General features: G+C 40.3%; 1 protein-coding gene across 1 annotated transcript; it reads left to right on the top strand.

Moving 5' to 3' along the window:
- Positions 1 to 8,958: 8,958 nt before the first annotated feature.
- On the top strand, positions 8,959 to 22,074 carry st8sia1 (ST8 alpha-N-acetyl-neuraminide alpha-2,8-sialyltransferase 1). Its single transcript, XM_051391995.1, has 5 exons — positions 8,959 to 9,716; positions 10,778 to 10,922; positions 13,997 to 14,106; positions 16,795 to 16,887; positions 17,457 to 22,074. Exons 1-5 carry the CDS (start codon positions 9,538 to 9,540, stop codon positions 17,935 to 17,937), a joined length of 1,008 nt encoding a protein of 335 aa, XP_051247955.1. The 5' UTR covers positions 8,959 to 9,537; the 3' UTR covers positions 17,938 to 22,074.
- The last annotated feature ends 445 nt before the right edge of the window (positions 22,075 to 22,519 follow it).

Raw genomic sequence — 22,519 nt, 5'->3', positions numbered from 1 at the left:
AATCAGACTTTACCACAAAACTCCTCCAGCCAATCGTGTCGTTGCTGTCAAACTTTAAATCTGCTCTCCTCTCTTCCGCACTCCGCTTAGTGCGAAATCCACCCCATTAACCCCCTAATTCATCATATCAGTGCCCAGGTTGCGCTCAGAAGTCCACTCCTCATCCTACGGCATCACCAACCTTCAAACTTGTCGAAGGGGTCACGACCTTTCACATTTCTCATCTTTACTCGGCACATGTCAATTAAATATATTCGTTTAGCATCTCCGGATTGAAATGTAATCTGAGTGCAATAACGGAGGTAAGAGGAATAATGGCCCAAGAGTTAAAATAGCTAACTAATAATGCATTTGATGTGTACAATACACAGCCAAAGCCCTCACCAATAGCCAAAGCACACAATCATATACTAAGAATAGGTCAGCCCTCTCTCCCATTATACTGTAGACTGTTTTTTAACCAACATGAATTCACAGTAACACTGTCAACACACAATAACTAATAAGTCAAATTATGTATTATTCATTTTCTGGATGTTTCTGGGTATTTGGTCAAACGTGTCATCATGTACAAAGGTTAATCACATTCAGCAATGCAGTGACTGTTAGCTCTTGTCATTACCACTCTGATTTATCCAAGGGGAGAGTGCAGAGTGACATTATCAAGGTTAAATAACAGGAATTAGCTCCTATGACAGATCTATTCTAATCATAGTTATTATGATAAAAATACTGGTTGGTGGGATTATGTGGCACCCCAAAATAACAAGAGGTTGTTCCAGTTTTGCCACACTGGCTCTGAGTTCATCGGAAGAGGAGTAGATGGAATAGCAGGTTTAAATAGCAGTTACAGTGAAGACCTACAATTTATTATCTCAACAGTCTTATTAAGAAGATTTAAAGCATGGCATGGAAGAAAGATGAAACACAGTTCTTTATTATGTACTGATCTGTTTATCAACGCTATGGCCTGTAATTCTCTGCAGATGTCCAGGCAGTGACTAATAAACAGAGTCCTTTAAATAATTGTACTTGCGGGAAAGATCTGCAGAAAGCTCAAGTTTTAAGTGTCACAGCTTATTTCTGTGATACCAATTGCATTGTTTTATTTGACAATGCCACAGTCATTAACGGTTTAAATAGGTCACACAAGTAAGAATTAGTAAGAACATGTTTGATTATTTCCTCAGTAGTGCTCATATGACTCAGTGTGAAATTATCTTTTTTTACAGCCCATTTCCGCTGTTTCATCCAGTATTTCATATTACGTACTTTTCCAAGACATTGAAAATATATTAGTTTCAGTTCAAGCAGGGAGATACTGCAGGTGGTAATCTTTTTTTTTCCTTGTGTACAAGGTAAAAAAACATTCAGCAAGGAAGAACATTTCATACACACGTCTGCCAAATAGAAAACACACTTAAGAGTAGTACAATAGCACAAACCAGTAACAATGTGGAAAGGCTTGCACTCCACATTTGTAAGAAACATGTTACCATACGCAGCAAAGACAACAACCCTGAGCAACAGATTTCAAAACTGTGTAGTTGCGAGATGTTTGTGTAAGCCAGCCATGTAACTGTAAAAAAAATACTCTAGATGCATAGATGTATGCAGGCCCATATACTTATTACGATACCCTTTGTAGACCTTTCTGATCAGGCTTAGTTGAGGAAAGAAACATCTACCTCTTACTTACTTCCTTCCTCCTGATTGGTCATCTCTCTTTGTCTGCATAGCCTGTTTAAGTCTCCCCAGCTTTTCCTCCAGCACAAACATTCGGTTGACATCTGTGGATTTAAGTGAAACGTCTTTATCTCCACAACTTTTGGATGGATTGCCATGAGATTTGGTGCACTCATTCGTGTCTCCCTCCCCTGCTAACATCAGGTCAGACTTTTCATTTGTCCAGTTCTTTATGACCAAATCATGTAATTCCCATCAGACGTCCTCAGCTGTACTTTGTGGTTATTGTGTGTTTATGCTAAACTTAGATGGTGAGCATGGTAATCATAATACATCCATGTTAACATTGTCATTGTGAGAATGTTGGCATGCTGACAGTAGCATTTAGTTCAAAGCACTGCTGCTCACAGAGCTGCTGAGTGAGTGGCAGTAGACTGTGCTTTCAATATGATAGTAGAGCATTCAATTCATTCATTGATTTGCCTATCAAAAGGTCTGTGTTTGCTCTGACCTCTGACCTGTCGACATGTCTGTCCTGTTACGTGTTTGTTTTTGTCTTTACATCTGCTGTCAACAATTCCTTGGCCTGACTTTATCAAGATTTCAGGGCATGCATGCTAATCTCGGCCTGAGCTCTGACACTTCTTGCAAATCACTTAACCCACGAGCATCAAGTTTCTCTTCTTTCCACTGGCTTACACTGGAATAAAGCTGATGCAAGTGCTAAGGTGTTTTTGGTCAACCAAGCATTAGCTACAAGGGCATCTTTGGAAGATACGCATAAAACAGGGAAGAGTCTATGCTGAACCTTTGGCTCTCAGTGAGCTGTGAGGGCTTCTTGGAGATTAGGAAAGGCCAATGCATGTTTTATTGATTTCAAGAGAGGCCTTTGATTCCATCGGGCATGAGGGCCTTTTTACAGGCTACTAAACAGTGGCATTGGGGGGAAAACATATGATGTAATTAAATCTATGTACACAAATACTAAATGTGCTGTTAAAATGGGACAGAAACAAAGAGCCTTCTTTTCCCAGGGATGTGGGGTGAGGCAGGGGTGCAATTTCAGTCCAGTCCTCTTCAATTTATACATTAATGAATTTGCATGTCATTTAGATCACTCTCTGGCACCTGGTCTCACTCTGAATGATGCTGAAATTAAGGCAGATGACTTGGTGTTGCTTTTACAAAAGAAGGAGAAGAAGACACCTAACAATTATCTGACATCTCTGTCAAACACACTTGCAGTGAAGTCTGTGTTTTCTAATATTTTCTTGATTTTATGAATTCCAGTGTTTTTTCCTTTTTCCTTTTTACTGTATAATTCCTTAATGCTTTGGCAATATTGTCTTTGTTACACACATACCAATAAAACAAATTGAATTAAATTGATTAGAAACCAGAAAATTAACGAGATGATTTGTCCACAACCGGAATAACACGTCTGATTCTTTCTGTCTATGATTTATCTGCCATTTTCACCTTGAATGTCTTATCTCCCCCATACAAACATATATGGTTGTATGTGTAAATTGGTTATAGGTGATAAACATACACATATAAACACATTATATTTGGTCCAAAGCAAAAATGTGATATAGAGACATCCATCTTAAAATATAGCAGAAATATTTTTACATTTATTTAATTTAGACTATCGGGTATAAATATATTATTCATATAATTATATTTGTTAAATGTATATCCCAAAATATGTATTGTTCTCTTGTATGTATCATCAAAACATCAAATAGAATTATTGCGAAAATACTTATACTACATATATTATCTTATACTACTTAATATTTTAGACATGAACACAAATCTCACATGCTGATGATGCCTAAACATCTTTAGACTTTTTTGGGCTGCTGCATAAGAAATTCTGCCATTTTGAGGCTCAGTGAAGTACCAATTTGCCTTAATGTGAACAATTCATCATACACACAGCCCAGCTAATGACTAATTAAATGAACTAAGCAGATACATGTGTGCACCCACACAGGAGCATTTTAAAACTTTAAGTCTTAACTTTATTGGTTTATCTGAGATTTTCTCTTTTAATATTCCTCATGTCATGTCTCCAAGGAAATGATCTCATAATAGGTTTATTATACAAACATTTGACAGTATTAATACATTCATACACTACAAGTTATGAAAGGTTTTCCTCCAAATTAATTTCCCTAGTTTTACAGTGTATTCTAGCAGATATAAAATCTCTTTGATATGTCAAAGTTTCTGTTACATTAGCGCAACAGTGTTTTATAATACAGCAGAGGGGGAACAGAAGCTAAAGAGACAATACCTCAGTGAGCAATGAGAGGCAATAAAAGGAGGAAGACGCGGGGGACAACAAATGTTCTGTCATCTTTTTTTTTTCTTTCAGTGATCCTCAGCAGGTGGGAGAGCTATTTCTGATGCAACCCAACTCCCTGCTGTCAGACACATACACACAAAAAGAAACAAATAGGGAGGCCTTGGTATCGGGGAAGTGTGCTTGTAATGCACTTTCTACTGTTGCTGCTTTCATAAATAGGAAGGTGACAGCTCAATGTGTCACCCCATAGTTCTCCATATGTGGTCGTATATCTGAATAATTGAACTCATTTTGAACCTTTTGGGAAGGAAATACAGAAAAAGGGACATCGTTCTCACCTGATCTTTGAAGTGTTATTAATTTATTGTCAGTCGCCTGCTATATAATCCTTCTGACACATCGTCATGACCCAGTCAGCTCAGCCATGAGGTGCTGACTTTGGGGTCTGTGTTATCATTTGAAACCACTTTGGATTGTACGTAACCGGACCCAAGCAAGGTTCAAGCATATTATTTAGGAGATGCTGAAACTTAATTTTTCTATCCTCAGTGGTGAGTACATTTATTCAAATAGAGCACTTCAAAATTTCCCTTTGGTGCTTGTACTTGAGTATTTCCATTTTATGCTACTTCATACTTCCACTCGACTACATTTCAGGGGGAAATTTACGTTTTACTGCGCTACTTTTACTTGAAAGCTATAATGATCAGTTACTTTACAGTTTAAGATTTCCTACACAAAAGTCTAGAAAATACAAGGCATCAGTAAAGGAGATCATTTATGAGAGGATTATCACTCAGATCTTCACCAGTGGAGGTGAATACTTTAACTAAAGTACTGTACTTTGGTACAATTTTGACTTTATTGAAGTATTCCTATTTTATACTGCTTTTTAATTCTCACTACATGTAACAGGGAAATCTTGTATTCTATTTGCAATTGATAATACTTCAATGCAAGACTTATCCTTGTACAGGAGTATTTTTGAACTTCAGTGTCACTACTTTTGCTTTGGTAAAACATTTTGGTAACATACTTCTTCCACCACTACTTCTCTCCTTTAAATCTAATATATTTCTTTATAATCACAACATTGTCAATATCCAACAAGATATTAGGTGTTTTTCCCCATCACTCTGTACCTCTGCAACTCTGCCCGTCTCCTCGCACTTTCTGGATCTTGTACAGACTTCCATAGTGGCAGCTTTGTTTTGGACACAGGGCACTGAGAGCAGCTGACAGATGACCGAAGCCAAGTGGCCCGCCATGGCATCCCTCTGCCCGGTGCTCTAACCTTGACACTGCCCTCGAATATTCCCAATAGGGTGCAGCGTGTGCCCTGAGTAGCCAACATTTCTCAGCTACCCGAACTTCTATCGGCCTACATATTCTGATAGTGGGAATATATAATAAAATGATAAAGGTGTGCTTTTGTTTTAGGAATTATTGTATTTGCATGATTATTATTATATATTTATTTTTATTAAATTATTGTTTTTTGTGACATACAGGGCTGGGAGGGTTACTTTAAAAATGTAATATGATACCGTTACTTATTACCTGTTAAAAATGTAGTCACTAACCTAATTCAAGCATTAAAGTATCATAACTGGATCACTTTTCATTACTTTTGGATTATATTAACATCAAATATTGTAAGCGTATTCTATAAGACAACAGAACAATGAAACCTTTGAAAAGAAAATGGAAACCAAGGCTCTGAATGTAAAAAATTTGTCCTTGCTCCAGGTATTTTCAAATAAAAACTGCCGGATTTTAAAATAGTAATCCTGCTAATGCTCCCCATTATATCTGATTATCATGTAGGTAAATGTTATTTGTATGTGAATGTTGTTTTGTGTGCATACCATATCTGTGATAACAATTGTATTTTTTAATGTGTAAACAAATAAAAGATAATTTTTCAAATTCAGCAATTACTCCAAATTAAGACGTTTTTCTCCTTTGAGAGGTGATAGAAGCCAACCTTCAACCCTGAACCATCTGCGTTATTCCCCAAGATGGCTGGAAAGGTTGAAGCCTATTTAAAAACAATGCAGCTGGACAGTCTATTATACACAGAAAGAAATGCACACAAATAGCCTGTAGGTCATGTATAATTATGTCCCTAATCTTAACATTACCCTTAAATCTAACTCCTATAGTGATAAGAATTGCCTGATAACCACTTGTTCCTTTTTCTACCTTTATGCTATTTAATATTTTTGGCTTTAAAACTGAGAGTATCTTGGCACAAGAATTTCACTGTACAGCTCCACGTGGTTTCTATAAAGAATTAACAATTTTTGAAGACATCTGGTCCTCATGAACACAATATTCAAGGCACCGACTTCTCCCACAAAGACATATCCAGAGATAAAACAGAGCTGGCAGCCAAGTTAAAAAGTTCAAGTTACTAAAAATGTCCCATGAGTCCTCACATGTGATTGTATTTATGGAAAAGGAAACAATGAAGTCTGAACACTAACTTTGTCCACAAGAGGTCAGTAGAGCCTTATTATTACAAAGCTCTGCAGCTGCTGGTGTGAAGAAAAATCTAAAAAGAATAAAAATGATGTAATATTGTAGGACAGAATGTGAGTGTGCTGCTCAATTTAGCAATTTGGAGGGGGGGGGTGAATAAGATTATAAGGTGACTTCAACGTTGAGTTAGGGTAACTGTTAGGGTGTGGTACTGTGGCCGACAGCTGCAGCAGCATCTCCATCAATCATCTCAGCCCCTTTTTTCCTTCAGTGCAGACTCAGTCCAGCAGGGGGCGACAGCACATCACAACACAGCTCTCAGCGGGAAGCCGGGACTAGACACTCTCATTCCGCAGCAGCCAGTGTCAAGCACAGAGAACAAAGCAAGGACTTTGAAGCAGGACTTTCAAAATAATGCTCATGTTAACAAATGGTTTAATTACAGCAAATTAAAAGCGGAGTCCAAAGTGATTTAGAAAATGATATGTGCCTAAGTAAGTCCTTTTTAATTGTAGTGCTGTGATTTCTAAAAGGGTGTAAAAGGAAAAACAATGCCACATGGTTAAAGCTGTGTCCCTTTTTTGCGATTGTTAATGAGCCAATTGGCCCCTGGGCACTAACATGTAAAAGGGCTCCTCTCATACCTAGCCAAAAAAGGAGAAAAAGAAAATAAAAGGAAAAATAAATGTACTCAGTCAGCATCAGGATCCAAAAAAAAGAGCTCTAATTTTAACCTCTTCCAACATGAAACTTTAAAAAGAGTCACTTCATACAGAGGCTCTAGGGTATGGGCCCCTGAACCACTGGACTCCTGGGCCTCTGCCTAGACCCATTCATTCATTTATATGTGGCTTTTACAAATTATAAGACAACTTGCATGCAAGCACAAACATTGGTGTGTCTTCTACTTTTTAAGTAAGTATTGTAAAAAGAATGAGCTTCAGAGGTTTCAGTAACCATGTAGGGTGCAACATGTTCACAACCCCATGGACCACTACCTTTAGTGGCTTCATTAAAAACGTGTGCCATGCAGACAAGCATTGTCCACACCCGCAATACTAAATACTATACCAGGAACAATATATCATGAATCATGAAAAGGAAGTGTACATTTAACCATACAGATAACATCCAAAATATTCCGGTTTATAAAATGGTGCCTTTTTTTTTTGCAAATGTTTAATATTTTTTGAACAATTTGCTATGTCCCAAAATATTGTCATGTTTACAGAAATTCTCTCTAGTAAAATGAAGCACAGTGTTTGAAAATAACTCCAGCCACTGCCTATGGGTGTGTTAGAAAGAGTCCCCTCAGCCAGTTGGTCCTGAGGCTCTCTGCAGTAACATGTCCCCAACAGCCTCAGGACAGCAACACCAACTCAATCAGACCAAACCAAATTATCAACAAGCAAAAAGAAAAATATATTGAATTCTGGAAAGAAATGACCAAAACACAAAGTAAATTACAATGTTATCTGACCCTAAAGAGAGAATTCAAACTGGCAAATTACCTGATCACAATAAAATGTCCTAGATTAAGAAAAATGTTGACAATGTACAGACTGAGTGAACACAGCCTGGCCATAGAAACGAGTCGCCACAGACAGAACTGGCTACCAGAAGAGGAGAGACTCTGCTCCCAGTGTGACAGAGGACAGGTAGAGACAGAGCTGCACTTTCTAATCTCATGCCCTAAATTCAAAACTTTAAGAGAAAAACAATTCGCAAACATTTCCCAAATATACCCCGAATTCGAATTATTATCAGACACACAGAAACTCCCCTATTTACTGGGAGAAATGCCAAAAAGTCAAATTATTGTAGCAAAATATGTCTCCTCATGCCACAAACTGAGGACGACCAGTGGAAACTCAGATAAATGTATAAAATAAGTGATTGTTTTAGTTGTAGTTGTTTTTGTTGTTGTTGTTGTTTAATACACACACACACACACACACACACACACATTTTAATTTTAATATATTTTAATATTATATATATTATATTTAATAATTTGTTATTACTGTTATATTGACAACAGACTACTTGTTTTAACTGTGGTCTGTTACTTTACTACTGTTACTGAGATTGATTGATTGTGACTGTGATTGTGATTGAGTCAATCATAGTTAGAGTATTACCAACAGTATAGATTATTGGTTATTATTAATTTATTGTAAATATTGTTTTCCTTTATTGTTATTATTATTATTTTTAATTCCAAACGCTTGCTTTGGCAATATGTACAGTGGTACGTCATGCCAATAAAGCCATTTGAATTGAATTGAATTGAATTGAATGGAAGCTTGACAGGCGTAGCTACAGTAACTAGGGGCTTTTATTTTGAAAACAAATACTTCCGTTCTCAGCCTGGTTTCTAACCAGCTTGACGCGCATCCAGCAGCACAAGAAGCACTTTGTCTTGGCCGAGGGGGTGTTGACAGGAGAAAGAGGGGGTGGAGGTGCTGGGAGTCTCAACTGGACTGACCCGGCCCACTTTACAGCGCAGACCCTGCAGCAGGACGAGGACCGAGGAGGCCCGAGGAGAGGACCGGTGCGGGCGGGAGAAAGAGGGATCAAGGTGGACCGGATCGGGGACGCACGCAAAACCCCCTTTCAGATTGAGATACAGCGGGACAGCGGGCGGGGAGGAGGGGGCCCCCGCATGATTCCTCACAATCCGCAGGCTGTAATGATGATGGTGATGCACCGAGGGCAGAGCGGCGGATTCCTGCAGAGCCCGACACACTGCACCACACGCCCGCAACCCGGTGTGAGCTGCTGCAGGGCCGGACGCTTGTGCTTCTCTCCATCAGAGCCAAACCAAACCAAAACCGGATTTCCTGACAGATACGTGAGCAAAACAACCCGGTAACAGACTCCCTTGCAAGCTCCATTCATACTCCACCCCCGTCTGCGGGATGAGACGGGGGATCTGCAGCGGACGGAGAGACCAGCTTTGAACCGAGTCTGCGTATTACTGCACCTGTTTTCGTGTGCATGCACCGGTTGTTTTGAAAACGTGCAAACAGACAAGAAGGGGGGGAAAGATGTTGGTGCGATGCTACCGGGGCAAGCTGTCGGTGTGGGCCGCTCTGTGCGTGCTGGTGCTCTGCTGGTTTTACATTTTCCCCGGTTACAGACTCCCCCGCGATAAAGAAATAGTGGAAGAGGTGCTGAGGCAGGGGGAGGTATGGCAGAAGAACCAGACGGGCATCGATTTGTACAGGTTCGTGTCAGGGATCAGCTTTTATGTTCGTTGCTTTGCAGCAGTGGTCCCCAAAGTGCGGCCCCCAGCTGTCTTTAAGTGGGTTCCACTATAGGTCACCAGAAAGATTTCCTCTTTTTGTTTATGTTTTTTTTTTTTTTTTTTCAACCTAGTCCTGTTTAATACTAACAAAACAATGCATAACAGGTTTAATAAGTCACATGAATCAACCCTATTATCAGTAAGGTGTCTTGAGAACAAATTGTGCTTGTGACCTCTTTTGTCTGTAGTTGGAGTCCCTGGACATATGTGCATTATGTCATTATGATGAGGCTGTAATAGATACCAATTAATGAAAATAGTAATTAGTTTACGCATTTCATAAAATACCTAAATCTGGAAAAAAAATTACAGCTCTAATTCTGCAAAAACATTCCTAAACTTTGCAAGATATCAAGATATAAGAGATGGAAACACATCACAAACACTGTTTTTATTTAGTGCCACAGACTGTGCGGGCTGTGGCAGGGAAAGCAAAACCAGATCAACACAGCATGTTTAGTTACACAGTGGCAGTCTCATTTAAATCTTATTCACTCAAGAATGTATGCAGACAACTCTCCGAGGCAAAGCCGATTAGGATCACGAAAAGAAGGTGACGTCTGCAGAGCAGTGGACAAGGCCTGCAGCGGGATGTGATGCTCACTTGGAGCGGTGGTTTTAATGTCACAGAGCTTTAAGGACCTTTTGTTTCGTCCAGTGGATTCTTGAGATTTAACAGCCGGGAGAGTGAAAAGGCTGAGGACAGTCCCTGCTATTTAAGCATTTCATGAGTTATCTACTGCCAAAATCCTTAAAATGCCACATACAACCCAAAATATGTGACCATTTTCTCTTGACTTTACCCAGTGGTTCTGTCTTGTCTCATCAATACACATCTTGATCTGTGTGTCTCTGGGCAAATAATGATTTATTTTAGCCCTCACCCAATCGCAGCTGCCCTGTTCAATCCAATTTGTGTCAAACTATCCAGAGATCACAAGAGACCAGATTCTTTATTTCCCACATCCTCTCTTGCACAGGAAGTTGCTGACAGAGTGCTGCGATCCACGGAGGATGTTCGCAGTCACCAAGGAGAACTCGCCAATGGGAAAGGTCCTGTGGTACGATGGCGAGTTTTACCACTCGCACACCGTCAACAATGAGACCTACCCACTCTTTGTACAGGTATGTAGCTGAAGCTAAGTAGAAGCAATTAATCATCAATCTAAAATTGTCTGTTCAGGCATCACATGCAAAAGGGTGTGAATCTTAGTTAAGGGGTTGTTTTTCCCTCAGACAGCCACAAGACTTCTTCCCCACAAGACACATGACTTAGTTACTTTGCCAGAACGCAAAGAAAAAATGTCTTTCTACCACTCTGTTGTGGGGAGTGTGGGCTTTAACATGGATCCTTGTTGATCCATAATGGAGACGGGGAGGGGTGGGATAGTGTAGTAGGCAGACATCCAGGAAGGCAGAGAGGATTATTGGTATAGTGTTCTGCTGCGTGAGTGGAGGGGAGTTGGTGTTAACATGTGATGTGAGAGGAAGGGCAAATGCAAGAATGAAACGTGTTCCTCTTTCATTTTTCCAATTAATCGCCACGATCACTTTGTCTTTACTTCCCCCCTATAGGACCAATAAATCAGGGTTTCTGTTGAGACAAGATATGGGGGAGTTGGAGAGGCACAGATGAGGACAAATTGGGAGTGTTTATATATCTTTTTTTATGTATACACATATTTTTTAACATATCAAATCAAGCTCCTGGTCTGTGTTTATCACCCAAGAGGTTTTGTTTCTTTCCACATAGTCTGATCTAAGATAGGGGGGTTCAGTTTATGGGTAAAAACTGGAGGAGGATGTGCTTCAAGTTTCTCCCTCCTGATTTATTTCCCCTGCCCTTTCCCTGCAGAGGATTCCATTGTTGCACAGTCTAGGACCTCTGTATTTATGCCTATGTGTATGTGTATATTCATGTAGATAAGGCCCATTGGGCTATTTTTACATGGTTCCATGCCTGTGTGTGGGTGTGTGTGCGCATGTGGATGAGGGTGTTTGTGCCTGGAAACAGGACAAAATGAGAAACTCTGGTGTAAGTGCTGTTGCCGTGGTTTTTGTATCCAGGGGCAGTGCATCTCACTAATAATCAAGATTGGATCCCTATTACCAATGCTGCGGAGCTGCAGTTTAATATCCTGGTTTGGTAAATGCGGTGAATATCTGACCCTAATTTGCAGGCGTGAGCCATGCATGTTCATTCATGAGGGATGGGGGAGGTGAATAAGTAAAGACATGAGAACATGAAGCCAGAGAGGACAAGCTGAACCACAGAAGAATCTACACACTGTTTATTGTTATTAAGTGTTTATAATCTAAATTCAACATGCATTCATTGATTCAAATTAGAGCTATTAAAATTATGTTATATATATATATATATATATATGGTTATTTTTCTGTGTCAGACTCCAGTACATCGCCCTGCGCAAGGTTCACAACTCTCCATCTGCATAGCCTATTTCTAGTAGTGTGGTTGCACTTCCTCTGCGATACTAAGGCCTGTTATGTGTTTCTCTGTGGAAAGGTAACTAGTAGTTAGGTGGGTGGATGAAGCACAAGCTCTTTCAGACGCACACACACACACCACACACTCACGCTTATTCTCTGCCTCCTCAACTAGTGCTATGATTGTAGGTCTGAACACAGACAACCAGCCTCACTACACCAAGCTGGCAACAGCTACAGTATTTGAGTATCTGCCAGGGAATGTGCCAATTAGGGCTTTGACAGTTAATTGCTGGTTAGTTCAATGGCTCAAACAGAGCATCCATACACACAGTTTACTGGACTGTACAGTAGATGAGCTCACAGCATGTCGTTTTCTTTTATTTTGTCCCATTCAACATGCTATATTATAATGAAAAAAAAAAAATCTGTCAAGATATTGGTAAAAGTTTGATTAATAACTCTCCAGAAGTAGCTGGATCATTAATATTGTAATAAGTGCCCCCCTCGCAAGGTTTAGCCCAGCTTGCTGGTTCCCCTCCCCTGCTCGATGTGCTGTTAGCAGGGAATTGCCCTCTGACTCAACTCCCTGTCATGGTCTAAAAGAGACCCTGAGGTAAGAAGATGTGCATGTGCATTTGTGTGTGTGTGTGTGTGTGTGTGTGTGTGTGTGTGTGTGTGTGTGTGTGTGTGTGTGTGTGTGTATTCTCAAGTGTGTGGGAGTGAATAGGGGGAATAATGAGCACAATTGTTTCCGCCATCTCATTTAATCCATGCCTCTGACTTAAATGCAACCAAGGCAAAGACAATTTTGGCTCTTGCCTCATGGAGTGTGGTATTTCAGTGTTCTCAGTAACAGCTTTGATACTGTCCTATACCAGGCTTTAATTTAGATGATGATAGGGCAGTGATTCCCAGCCAGCCTACTTGTGCCCCAGGTGGCACTTGCAGTTACCAGGGTTCCTGGGGAAAGATTGTGCTGTAGCTAAACTAATTTGAGAAAATATGAATTGATAAAAAGATATTCAAATACTGACTCAGCTCTAACACCACATTTGGCATTTGAGAGTGTGTGAAAACCAACTAGCAAGTGAGCAGTGAAGTCTGAGCAGTTGGATAAATGGTTGTCCATTAGCTGAAAAGTAAATGGCTGAAATAGATGATTGTTAATTAATTGTAATGGATGAATGGGTGATGTAGTTAGTTAAAAAGCCTCTGCAGGGACCCGACCCAAACACTGTGCAAAAGGCATTTACCAGGGCACATAACAGACAATTTTTATAAAGTAAGTTTGTTTCCATCCTTGAGCATTTTGTTTTCAGTGATAAGTAATGTAGTTGCAGCTAAAGTTCCTTTTTCCTTTCTGATTTATCTACGTCTCCTTGGTATTTTTCATTAAATAATTTCACCATGTACAATATAGACATTGTTCTTGGAGCATATGCTGGAAATGTAATCTGATTCATTAGCTGTATGACCTCGACTTGCTTTTGTCCCCCTCCTCGGTTCATATATCCACGCTCGTTCATCCGTCAGCACATGAGGCTGTGACGGGAAATTAGCGGTAGGCCCGAGGTCCTGCGCTTTGCTAAACACACTGTGAATTATGCACCTGCCTCAATTTTGGGATCTGAGTTGAGAGAAAATGTATATTTGTTTTTGTGCGTGTGTGCAAGTGGCTTTGTGTGTTTATGTCCAGATGCTAGCGTCTGTGTGTACACTAACAGAGCTGCATGTTTCCTTCTGCCTAGGACAACCCTCTGCAGCTGCCCCTGAAGAAGTGTGCGGTGGTGGGCAACGGTGGCATTCTCCGTAACAGCAAGTGTGGACGGAACATTGACCAGGCCGACTTCATCATGCGGTGAGAAACAAGGGACTCTGTGGGGCTGTTAGCACAAGTACGTGCATGAACATCACTTCGTCACTGCTCCTCTAAATGTTAATCAGCCGTGCCCGAGAGAGCAGCCAAATACAATCAGCCATCAGTGATAATGAGAGCTGGTGTCGACTGTAGCCAAGAGAGAAAGACAGAGACAGAAAAATGGGCCACAGTGAGGACAAGAGAGAAAAGAGTTTAGGCGTGAGTAAGCAAAATCAGAACAGACTGAGATGAGGGAGGAAGAGGAGATGCGCAGAAAGCAGAATGAAACCATCTGGTGGTGCAAAATAAAAGGAATGATCTTTGTTCACTTGCTGAAAAAACTTTGACTCCACACAAAGAGAATCATATTCATACTATGAATGTGAGATAAAGGTGTTTTTCTGTTTGGAACGAGTAATCAAAGAGATGCGTTTGTTTGGATTTGACAGAGGAAGAAACCATCTCTGAAGATGCTATACAGAATGTGACAACTACTCTAGTGTTGCAGGGGAAACAAGTTGAAGAGAGAGCTGGCATGGAATCTACAGTTGTGAGAGCTCGGAAAAATACATGGTTGATCATATCATAGTAGTTACTTTGTATAAGGAACAGCGGCCTGTTGCAAAACCCCCTTGTTTATGTCAAACTTGTCACTTTGACGTGTGATGCTAAAGAACATAACAACAAGTACGCTATGGCTTGTGTGTCAGAAATAGTTTTATTATGGAAATTATGTCAGATCATGCTCTTGAAACTTGAAACTCGCATTTGCAATTCACAGCAGCTGCTGATCCAAGCCTTTTCTGTGTTCTTCACACCGTTCATTCCGTAATGAATTTATTGAGTATTATCACTATCACTTAGGATGCTTTTTTTTTCACTGTTTCTTGTGAATTTCCAGTGTAAGGCTTGAACAGACCCTTGTTTTGTTCCAGTATTGGATGTTTGGAATCACAGATAGCACTCTAGATAAGAGGAATTTGTGTGTTCTGCAGATTGCACCTTTTTATGTAGCTCTGCTTGGGTTTCTTTCAGGGAATTCTGGGTTCCTGTTCAAAGACAGTTCAGATTAGAAAAATCTAAATTGCCTGAATAGTGACATGCCCAAGGTGTAATCCTGATCTCACCCAATGGTTGGTGGCTCTAGCCCCTGCAACAGGATAATGGATGGAGGTATAGACAAATTTTGGCTGACTTGACCCAATAAAAGCCATTTACTGTCCAGTGGGTCTGGTTTATTAAATATTTGAGTCTGGGATGCCAGTCCATGTTACCATATGTTTTGCCTGGTAGAGATAAAAAAGTGTGCCGAATGTTGAATTCTGCTAAACTGCTACAGTTTTGGGAAAACGGTTACTGCGATAGGTGAACCTAAAGTAAAGTAGGAACCTATCAAGCTTTTGGAAGCAAAGCAGGGCTGATTCACCCTGACAGAGGAAACATTATAGCAAGGACGCAATGGCAGCCTTCAAAAAGACAAAGGCTGCGTTTCATTAGTCATTCAACATGCCCTCGTTCACTTGCAGAGTAAGGGCAAGTGCGTTTCATTTAAATCCCCCGCTCCTCCCCCGCCCACTTTCCCTCCGCGCTCCAAGTGGCCTCCGTGCGACGTATGCTGTTACGTCATACCAAGGGCTGAGGGTAAGTGAACGAGGGGAAGTGGAACTACTAATGAAACGCAGCCAAAGACTCCTTTCCGACTGTCCTGCATTTCCTGCATGTGCTGACAGGGCCGTTTCTAGCTTTTTGGGGGCCCTGTGCAAAATGTTGTTTGTGGCCCCTATTTTGTAAAACGATGCTGATTCAAAACCCTCCAATATGGTCCAGGAGTATGAATTTATTTAGTTTATCTGGTGTACTTTAAGTGGAAAAGAGCCTAGATGAGATCTTCTTTCCCCTCAAATGCATCTCTTTGATGTCTCTTGGTAGGCAAGCACCCTCATGTGCTGAGTGACAGAAAATTCATTTTAATCTATAAAAAAAAATGTGTTATAGCCTTCTGTCTATGGCAAAAATGGCAGCTTGGCACGCCTGTCTGCTCTCAACACAGCTCTGATATGTCATAAGATGATAAACTACATGTGGCTTGCTCGACGTAATTATTCCATAATTCTATTAATTATTGTAGTTTACTCCACTAAACACATTATCTTGCATGGAATATACATTTAGCGTGATAATGTCAAGTCAAGCTGGGAGACTGTTTGTCGTGACAGAGAAAGTAAGAGTCCTGTGAAATAACTTCATTTGTTTAACCATTCATTGCTGAAATACAGGGTGTAATTACAGAGGGACATTGTCAGTCCAGTTATTAATGACTTTAATTACGGGAACCATTCTGCCAACTTTGGCAAACCAAAAGTTGTACAAATGTGTCCCTCCTGTTGTTGCTGCCTGTAATATAATCAGAAGCTCCCATTCCTTTAGCCTCCTCCAGTAATTTAAGATCTTTGACGTCTGTTTTTCATTACACAAGACCACATCGCTCTCATAATCAAATGAGCAATCCAATCAGCAGATAAACAGGTATAATGACTTTAATGCATCCTTAAGTTGCTTGTGCTATAAGGTCTTGAATAACTTATAAATCACCATTGGTGCTATCATCAGTACACTGTGTTTATGGTGTGTGTCTATATTTGGAGCATGTGAGATGTTAAATGTATCATGTGTGTTTTGTTTATTTAGGTGTAACCTTCCACCACTTTCAAAAGAATATGTGGAGGATGTGGGAACCAGAACACATATGGTCACAGCCAACCCCAGCATCATAGAGAAAAGGTAATCAGCTTGGTGATCAGAATCAAAATCAATTCTATTAAGTAAAACTTTGCACATTCATCACTTGATTGATAACTTACATATATAGATGGGAAAAGCGAATGGGTAGGAAGTTAACGCAACCTGCATTAACTTCATATTCCAATCAATTTTAAGATTTGTCAAATGTAATGATTAAATAATATAATATTAAAGACAATTTATGGCCTAAAATTCTGATGATTGGACTTTCTAAGGACATGCAGAAACCCTGTTTACATATGATAAAAAGGGCATTAAGACAAGATATAAAAGAAACCCAAGGCAATATTGAAAAAATACAACTTGAGTGAAAAAAAGCGAAATTGAATGAAGCATGCCTTTTCTCTCTAAACTGTCTAATGTCCACTTTATCTTATAAGTGCCTAAATCTGTCCCACTGTCTCTCTGATCACAAAAAATGTCCTTTCTAGAGAAACAGAAAAAGGAACAAACAGCTGGGTATCAGATCCTGGTTGATCCTGATAAAGTGTTATTTTAATCGTTACACCACAACATTTACAGTAACTCTTTCTCTTTATCGCTCTCAGATTTCAGAACCTTTTGTGGTCGAGAAAAGCTTTTGTGGACAGTATGAAGGTCTACGGCTCCAGCTACATCTACATGCCAGCGTTCTCCATGAAGCCTGGCACTGACCCGTCACTGCGGGCGTACTACGCCCTGGCAGACACCTCCTCCAACCTCACCATGCTTTTTGCCAACCCTGAATTCCTGCGCACGGTGGGAAAATTCTGGAAAGCTCGTAGCGTGCACGCCAAGCGCCTCTCCACGGGGCTGTTCCTGGTCAGCTTGGCCTTGGGGCTGTGCGAGGAAGTGACGGCCTATGGCTTCTGGCCATTTTCCGTTGGCCTGGACGAGCAGCCGGTCAGCCACCATTACTACGACAACATCCTGCCCTATAAATGGTTCCACGCCATGCCTGAGGAGTTTGTCCAGCTTTGGCACCTACACAAAAGCGGCACTCTGCGCATAAGAGTGGGCCACTGTCCCCCTCAAGAAGGAGGGAGCTAGGGTCGAAGTGATAGCGGTCAGTTGAAGTTCAGTGGGCTACAGGAAGCAGATGAAGACGTTTGGGCTGTGAAGTGTCAGGAAGTTGTCGTGATGACAAAAATGGGTGCACGTATTTCCCCTGAGGAACTTCTGCACTGTGTCTGTGTCCATACACACTCCTGCTGTCCCCCACAGCTAATCCCTAATTATCATGAGAATGTCCTCCACCCAGGCAAGCAACATCAGGGATAGAATACACACACTGACACATGCAGCCATACACACACAATGTAAATTATTCATACATTCCCAAAACTTACCATGTCTCCTCCCTTTGTTTCTGAAATGTGTGTGTGTGCATGGATGTGTTTGTGAAAGCCTCAGCTGGGACTAATGGCGGTGAGAGTGCGTGGGGTTGGATGGGTGGGGGATGGTTGTTGTTTTTTTTTGGGGGGGGTTGTATGCTGACTACTGTATCTGACTGACATAAGGGGCAGCTGGACCAAACCCCCCTCTGGGTCTTTGTTAAATAGAGACAGAAGGAGTGGAGGACCAGAGGGAATAATAAAACGCTCTGAAAGACTGGCGAAATGAGAGGAACACGGGACAGATAATGGTGTCCTGGTACCTAATAGCTTGAATAGGACTGAAATTTAATGGAAGGAAAAAAAGACTGGCAGGGGGGAGAAAGAGTGAAAGCCTGCTGGTATGTGTATGAAAGGATTTCTCTCTGCTTTTCTTCAACCAAGCGCTTGATTGGCATTCTCTGGTGCCACATAGGGCTTAAGTTCAAAGCAGGAGCCATTTGAAATGGAGTCTTAAGTAGTATATAGCCTAGAATGTTTAGCCAAGTTGCATTTTAACCTTTCAGAGAAAAGGGAAAATGAGTACACCCTGGTGTCCACCTATGTTTTTTGTTTGCCAAATGTGGTTTTTGGGATTAATGTGAATTCTTTTGTGTCCATGAAGAGAAGGGAGAAAGTGTTATTGACATATATAATCAGAAATGAACATTTGTTGCAAAAAACATCTCACATAGGTACTTCAGCTCGAAGTGGACATCATCACCGACTGACTATTTGGTACGATTCTCAATAGCAGGCTCCTTAGGTTAAAAAAAACAAACAACAACAAAAACAGACTGACCCGCTTCTTTAGAGGGGCAGTTACCAAGCCATCTCTTGGTAGCTGTACTATACTTGCCAAGTGCCAAGCCAAGGGAACAGTGTTCTCTTTGATACTCACTCTCACGCTCTCCTTGTAGCTCTCAAAAGGGGGTCACTGATATAAAGAGTGGTAGTGACAGAAAAAGACTTGAGGACTTGCTGTCAGAAAGTGGCATTTTAATGGGTGACTTTTGTTTTTGTTTTAGCTGGACACCATTTAGGGTTAAATTGTGATTTATTGATGCAATTATTGTCATTACCATTTTGCATCGGAGTGCAGGGACTACTGAGCCTCGGCCCTGTGCTCCTTTTCATAATTGTGATTTTGTTTTTGACATTTTTTTTGTACACAAGGGAAAATAATGACTGGCTCATCTAGAAAGCCAAACACGACAGACACAACTGTTTTTGTACTTGCAGGCCTTGCGGATGGAAAAACAGTGTACTTGATTGGAAATAGTTCTTTCTTTTAAAATGTTATTTAAGAGTGATAAATGTGAACGTGCCATACTGTCAGTACCGCAACAATGGATGACTCTGCATGGAAAGTGCATGGGGCGTACCACAATCCCTCAAGGTACAGAACATGTCGATAGCTTAGTGCTTCATGCTTTTATCCAATTCCTTGTCTGTTAAACTGAATGAGGTCCAGTGCCTTTGAGATGTATTAAGGCAGAAAGATCATTCAAACGAGGGATATTTCTAATGTTGATCATGCTCTTAAATGTGTTTGATTTCTTGGCCTACCTGGCTCTGTGGATCAGTCGCTTGTGTGTAAGTGACCCCTGACTTCATGTAAAATGAACTTAAAGATGGCCGCATGTAGGACGAAGTTCATGAAGTGATCCGAAATCAAATAATTTCCAGTCCAAATGCACATGTTGCTGCTCCATACTCCAAACTGAACTTGATGAACACTTTGACCAATTTGTTTTACTTATTGTGATGTTTCTTATTTGCACCTTTGTATTTTTCCCTCTCCTGCCCAGTACTGTGAATGAATGAAATGTGACATAGTGTGAATTTTAAGTAAGCATGACGGTTTTTAATGTACATGTGCTTTTGGTACACAGATTTGTATCTATTTCCATTATGTTCTGATTCATGCCCTCATTCCATCCTATCTGAGTGATAATCGAACCACTGAAGAGCTGAGATTTCTTATCAAAAGGGAGATGAATCTGTCTTGTAAATATTGGTCTGTTAACACAATGACCAATTAGTTTTAGATCTCCAATCCTTCTTTATAGGTATACTTTTTCAGAAGCTTCACCGAGCCCAACGGGTCCAAATAAACTGCAGCTGTTACAAAAAGAAAACATCTGAATCTTTGGCACTGTGCTCTCCCTGCTACAGCCTGCACAGCTCACATATCGTAAGTTGATATTTAAAGCGCTGACTCCTGACATCATTCATTTTTAATAGTTTTTGTTATTGATCTAGCATGGAAGAACATGTAAGAACAATATCATCACCATTGCCAAGGGTTTTTTACATTCCAAGCCCAGGTTTCATATTACGTGGTTAAACACAGGAAGACGTTCTCTACAGTTTCATAACTATGCTTGGGTTTTCTGTGCTGTATCGCATATTCAGACAAATTATAAGAACAGTTTGACATTTTCGGAAATGCATTTGTTTGTTTTCTAGCTGAGTATTTGATGAGATGATTGATACCACTCTCACTTTCTGTCCTTTTTAAGTATAAGGCTACTGCCAGTTAACGTAGCTTTTCAGAAAGACTGGAAATTCTTCTATTCTGATCTAACTCTCAAAGAAAGCAAATAAGCGCATTTCCCGCTGCGTTAATAAGAAGCCCGCAGGAAAAAAGTGGAACTAGACAGAGCAAAATAGAGCATGGCTCGTACACAATGGCGGTATTGTCGTCCATTTTCTTTTCCTGTGCCTGCCAACTGGTCGCATTTATCACGCCAAAGTATGTGTGGCTGCAGGGTGACCAATTGGTTAGAGTCTGATCATGGAAAGGTCACATGTTTGATTCTGAACTTCTACATATTGCAGTGTGAAACCAGCCACTGTGTTTTCACCTCATGATGATAATGTCTTCTACTTCTTGGTCATGTTAGTTGGAAAACAGCAAGATATTCATGATGATGTCTTAGTGCAGGTTTAACACAGCAGAGTCTCAGATGTAGAGGTGTAATCGTTGGAAGCTTTTCCGTCATGTCTTCGCCTACAGAATACAAGGGAATGCTGTGTCGCAAATGACACGACAAAGGCAATATAAAATGTGTCAAATGGTTAAAAAGAAGAAAAAAGTTAAAGCCATTATGTGTAGTATTTTATGCAATCTTTCAAATGATTCTGATGGCATGTTTTTGCTCGTAAAAACTAAGATAATGGGGTGAATATTTGTGCAGACTGTGCTGCTTTCAGCCTGTTCATTTCAGTCGCTTGGATTGAATCAGAAGGGGGCAGTGACGGACATTGGTGTCTTTTTTAAGTCTACCACTTGGGGCGTCAAGTCGTGAATTATTTTATTCTACACATAGTGGCTTTGGCTTTCCTAAACAAACAGTTAAACATTAAGTAAGTATTTTAAGTTAGAGTGTTCTATGATTACTAATTGACACAGTTGTGGTGATGAAGTAAATTAGGTTAAAGCAAATACAAATAATCATTTTTTGTATAGACTGTTTGACTCATTTTAAATCAGTACCGGTCCAGAGGGCTCAATCTTCTGACATTTAAATATTTGATGATATGCCAAGCTTGATGAACAGATGTAAATGTGCTTTATTTGCCTTGACTGACTGAATTGTTACAAAAAGATGAACGACAAAAAACATTTTGGAGGCATTGCTGTTTGTGCTACCTTCACCTCCTCTGCTCATTCAAGTCATCTGATGTGAACAACCCTGCCTGAGCATGTTAAAAATAAATCAGATGTGCAGTTCAGAATAGCCATGAACAACCAAATCCATATACAAGGTGAACACTGGTATCCAATAAAAGAAGGAAAATAATAAAATGCTTTCAGCTGTGTGATTTTCTTTCACATGACGACTGCCAGATGTTCTGTATGTAGTCATACTCATTTTTAGGTGATAACTAAACAAATGTAGAGCACATATACTATAATAAAAAAGATTCTACTTTTCCCATATTCTCTTGAATATGTGTACAACTTGTTTCAGGTGAAACACATTCATTCCAAGCTTTTCATACCATTCCTGTGTTTCCCCCTTTGTGTGGGTGCATAGGAATCTTGCTGCCCATATAGTTTGTTTAGTGGTTATGAATGTTTCTGCTCCTGGGGAATGGCATCAGAGAAACTCTCTGCTTGCCACAAGCGCGGCCTGTTTTCTGGGCCATGAATTTTTAAAGATGTGTGAGCAAAAACTACACAGCTGTCTCCCAGGCCCCTGTTCCCCGCTGGATCGTTCAGCTTTGCTGTATTTATGATCAAGGCCCTA

The sequence above is a fragment of the Dicentrarchus labrax genome, unplaced genomic scaffold (genome assembly GCF_905237075.1).
Source record: "Dicentrarchus labrax unplaced genomic scaffold, dlabrax2021, whole genome shotgun sequence".
Lineage (NCBI taxonomy): Eukaryota > Metazoa > Chordata > Actinopteri > Moronidae > Dicentrarchus > Dicentrarchus labrax.
The sequence above is the reverse complement of the archived record's forward strand: the minus strand, read 5'-3'. Positions and strand labels throughout refer to the sequence as shown.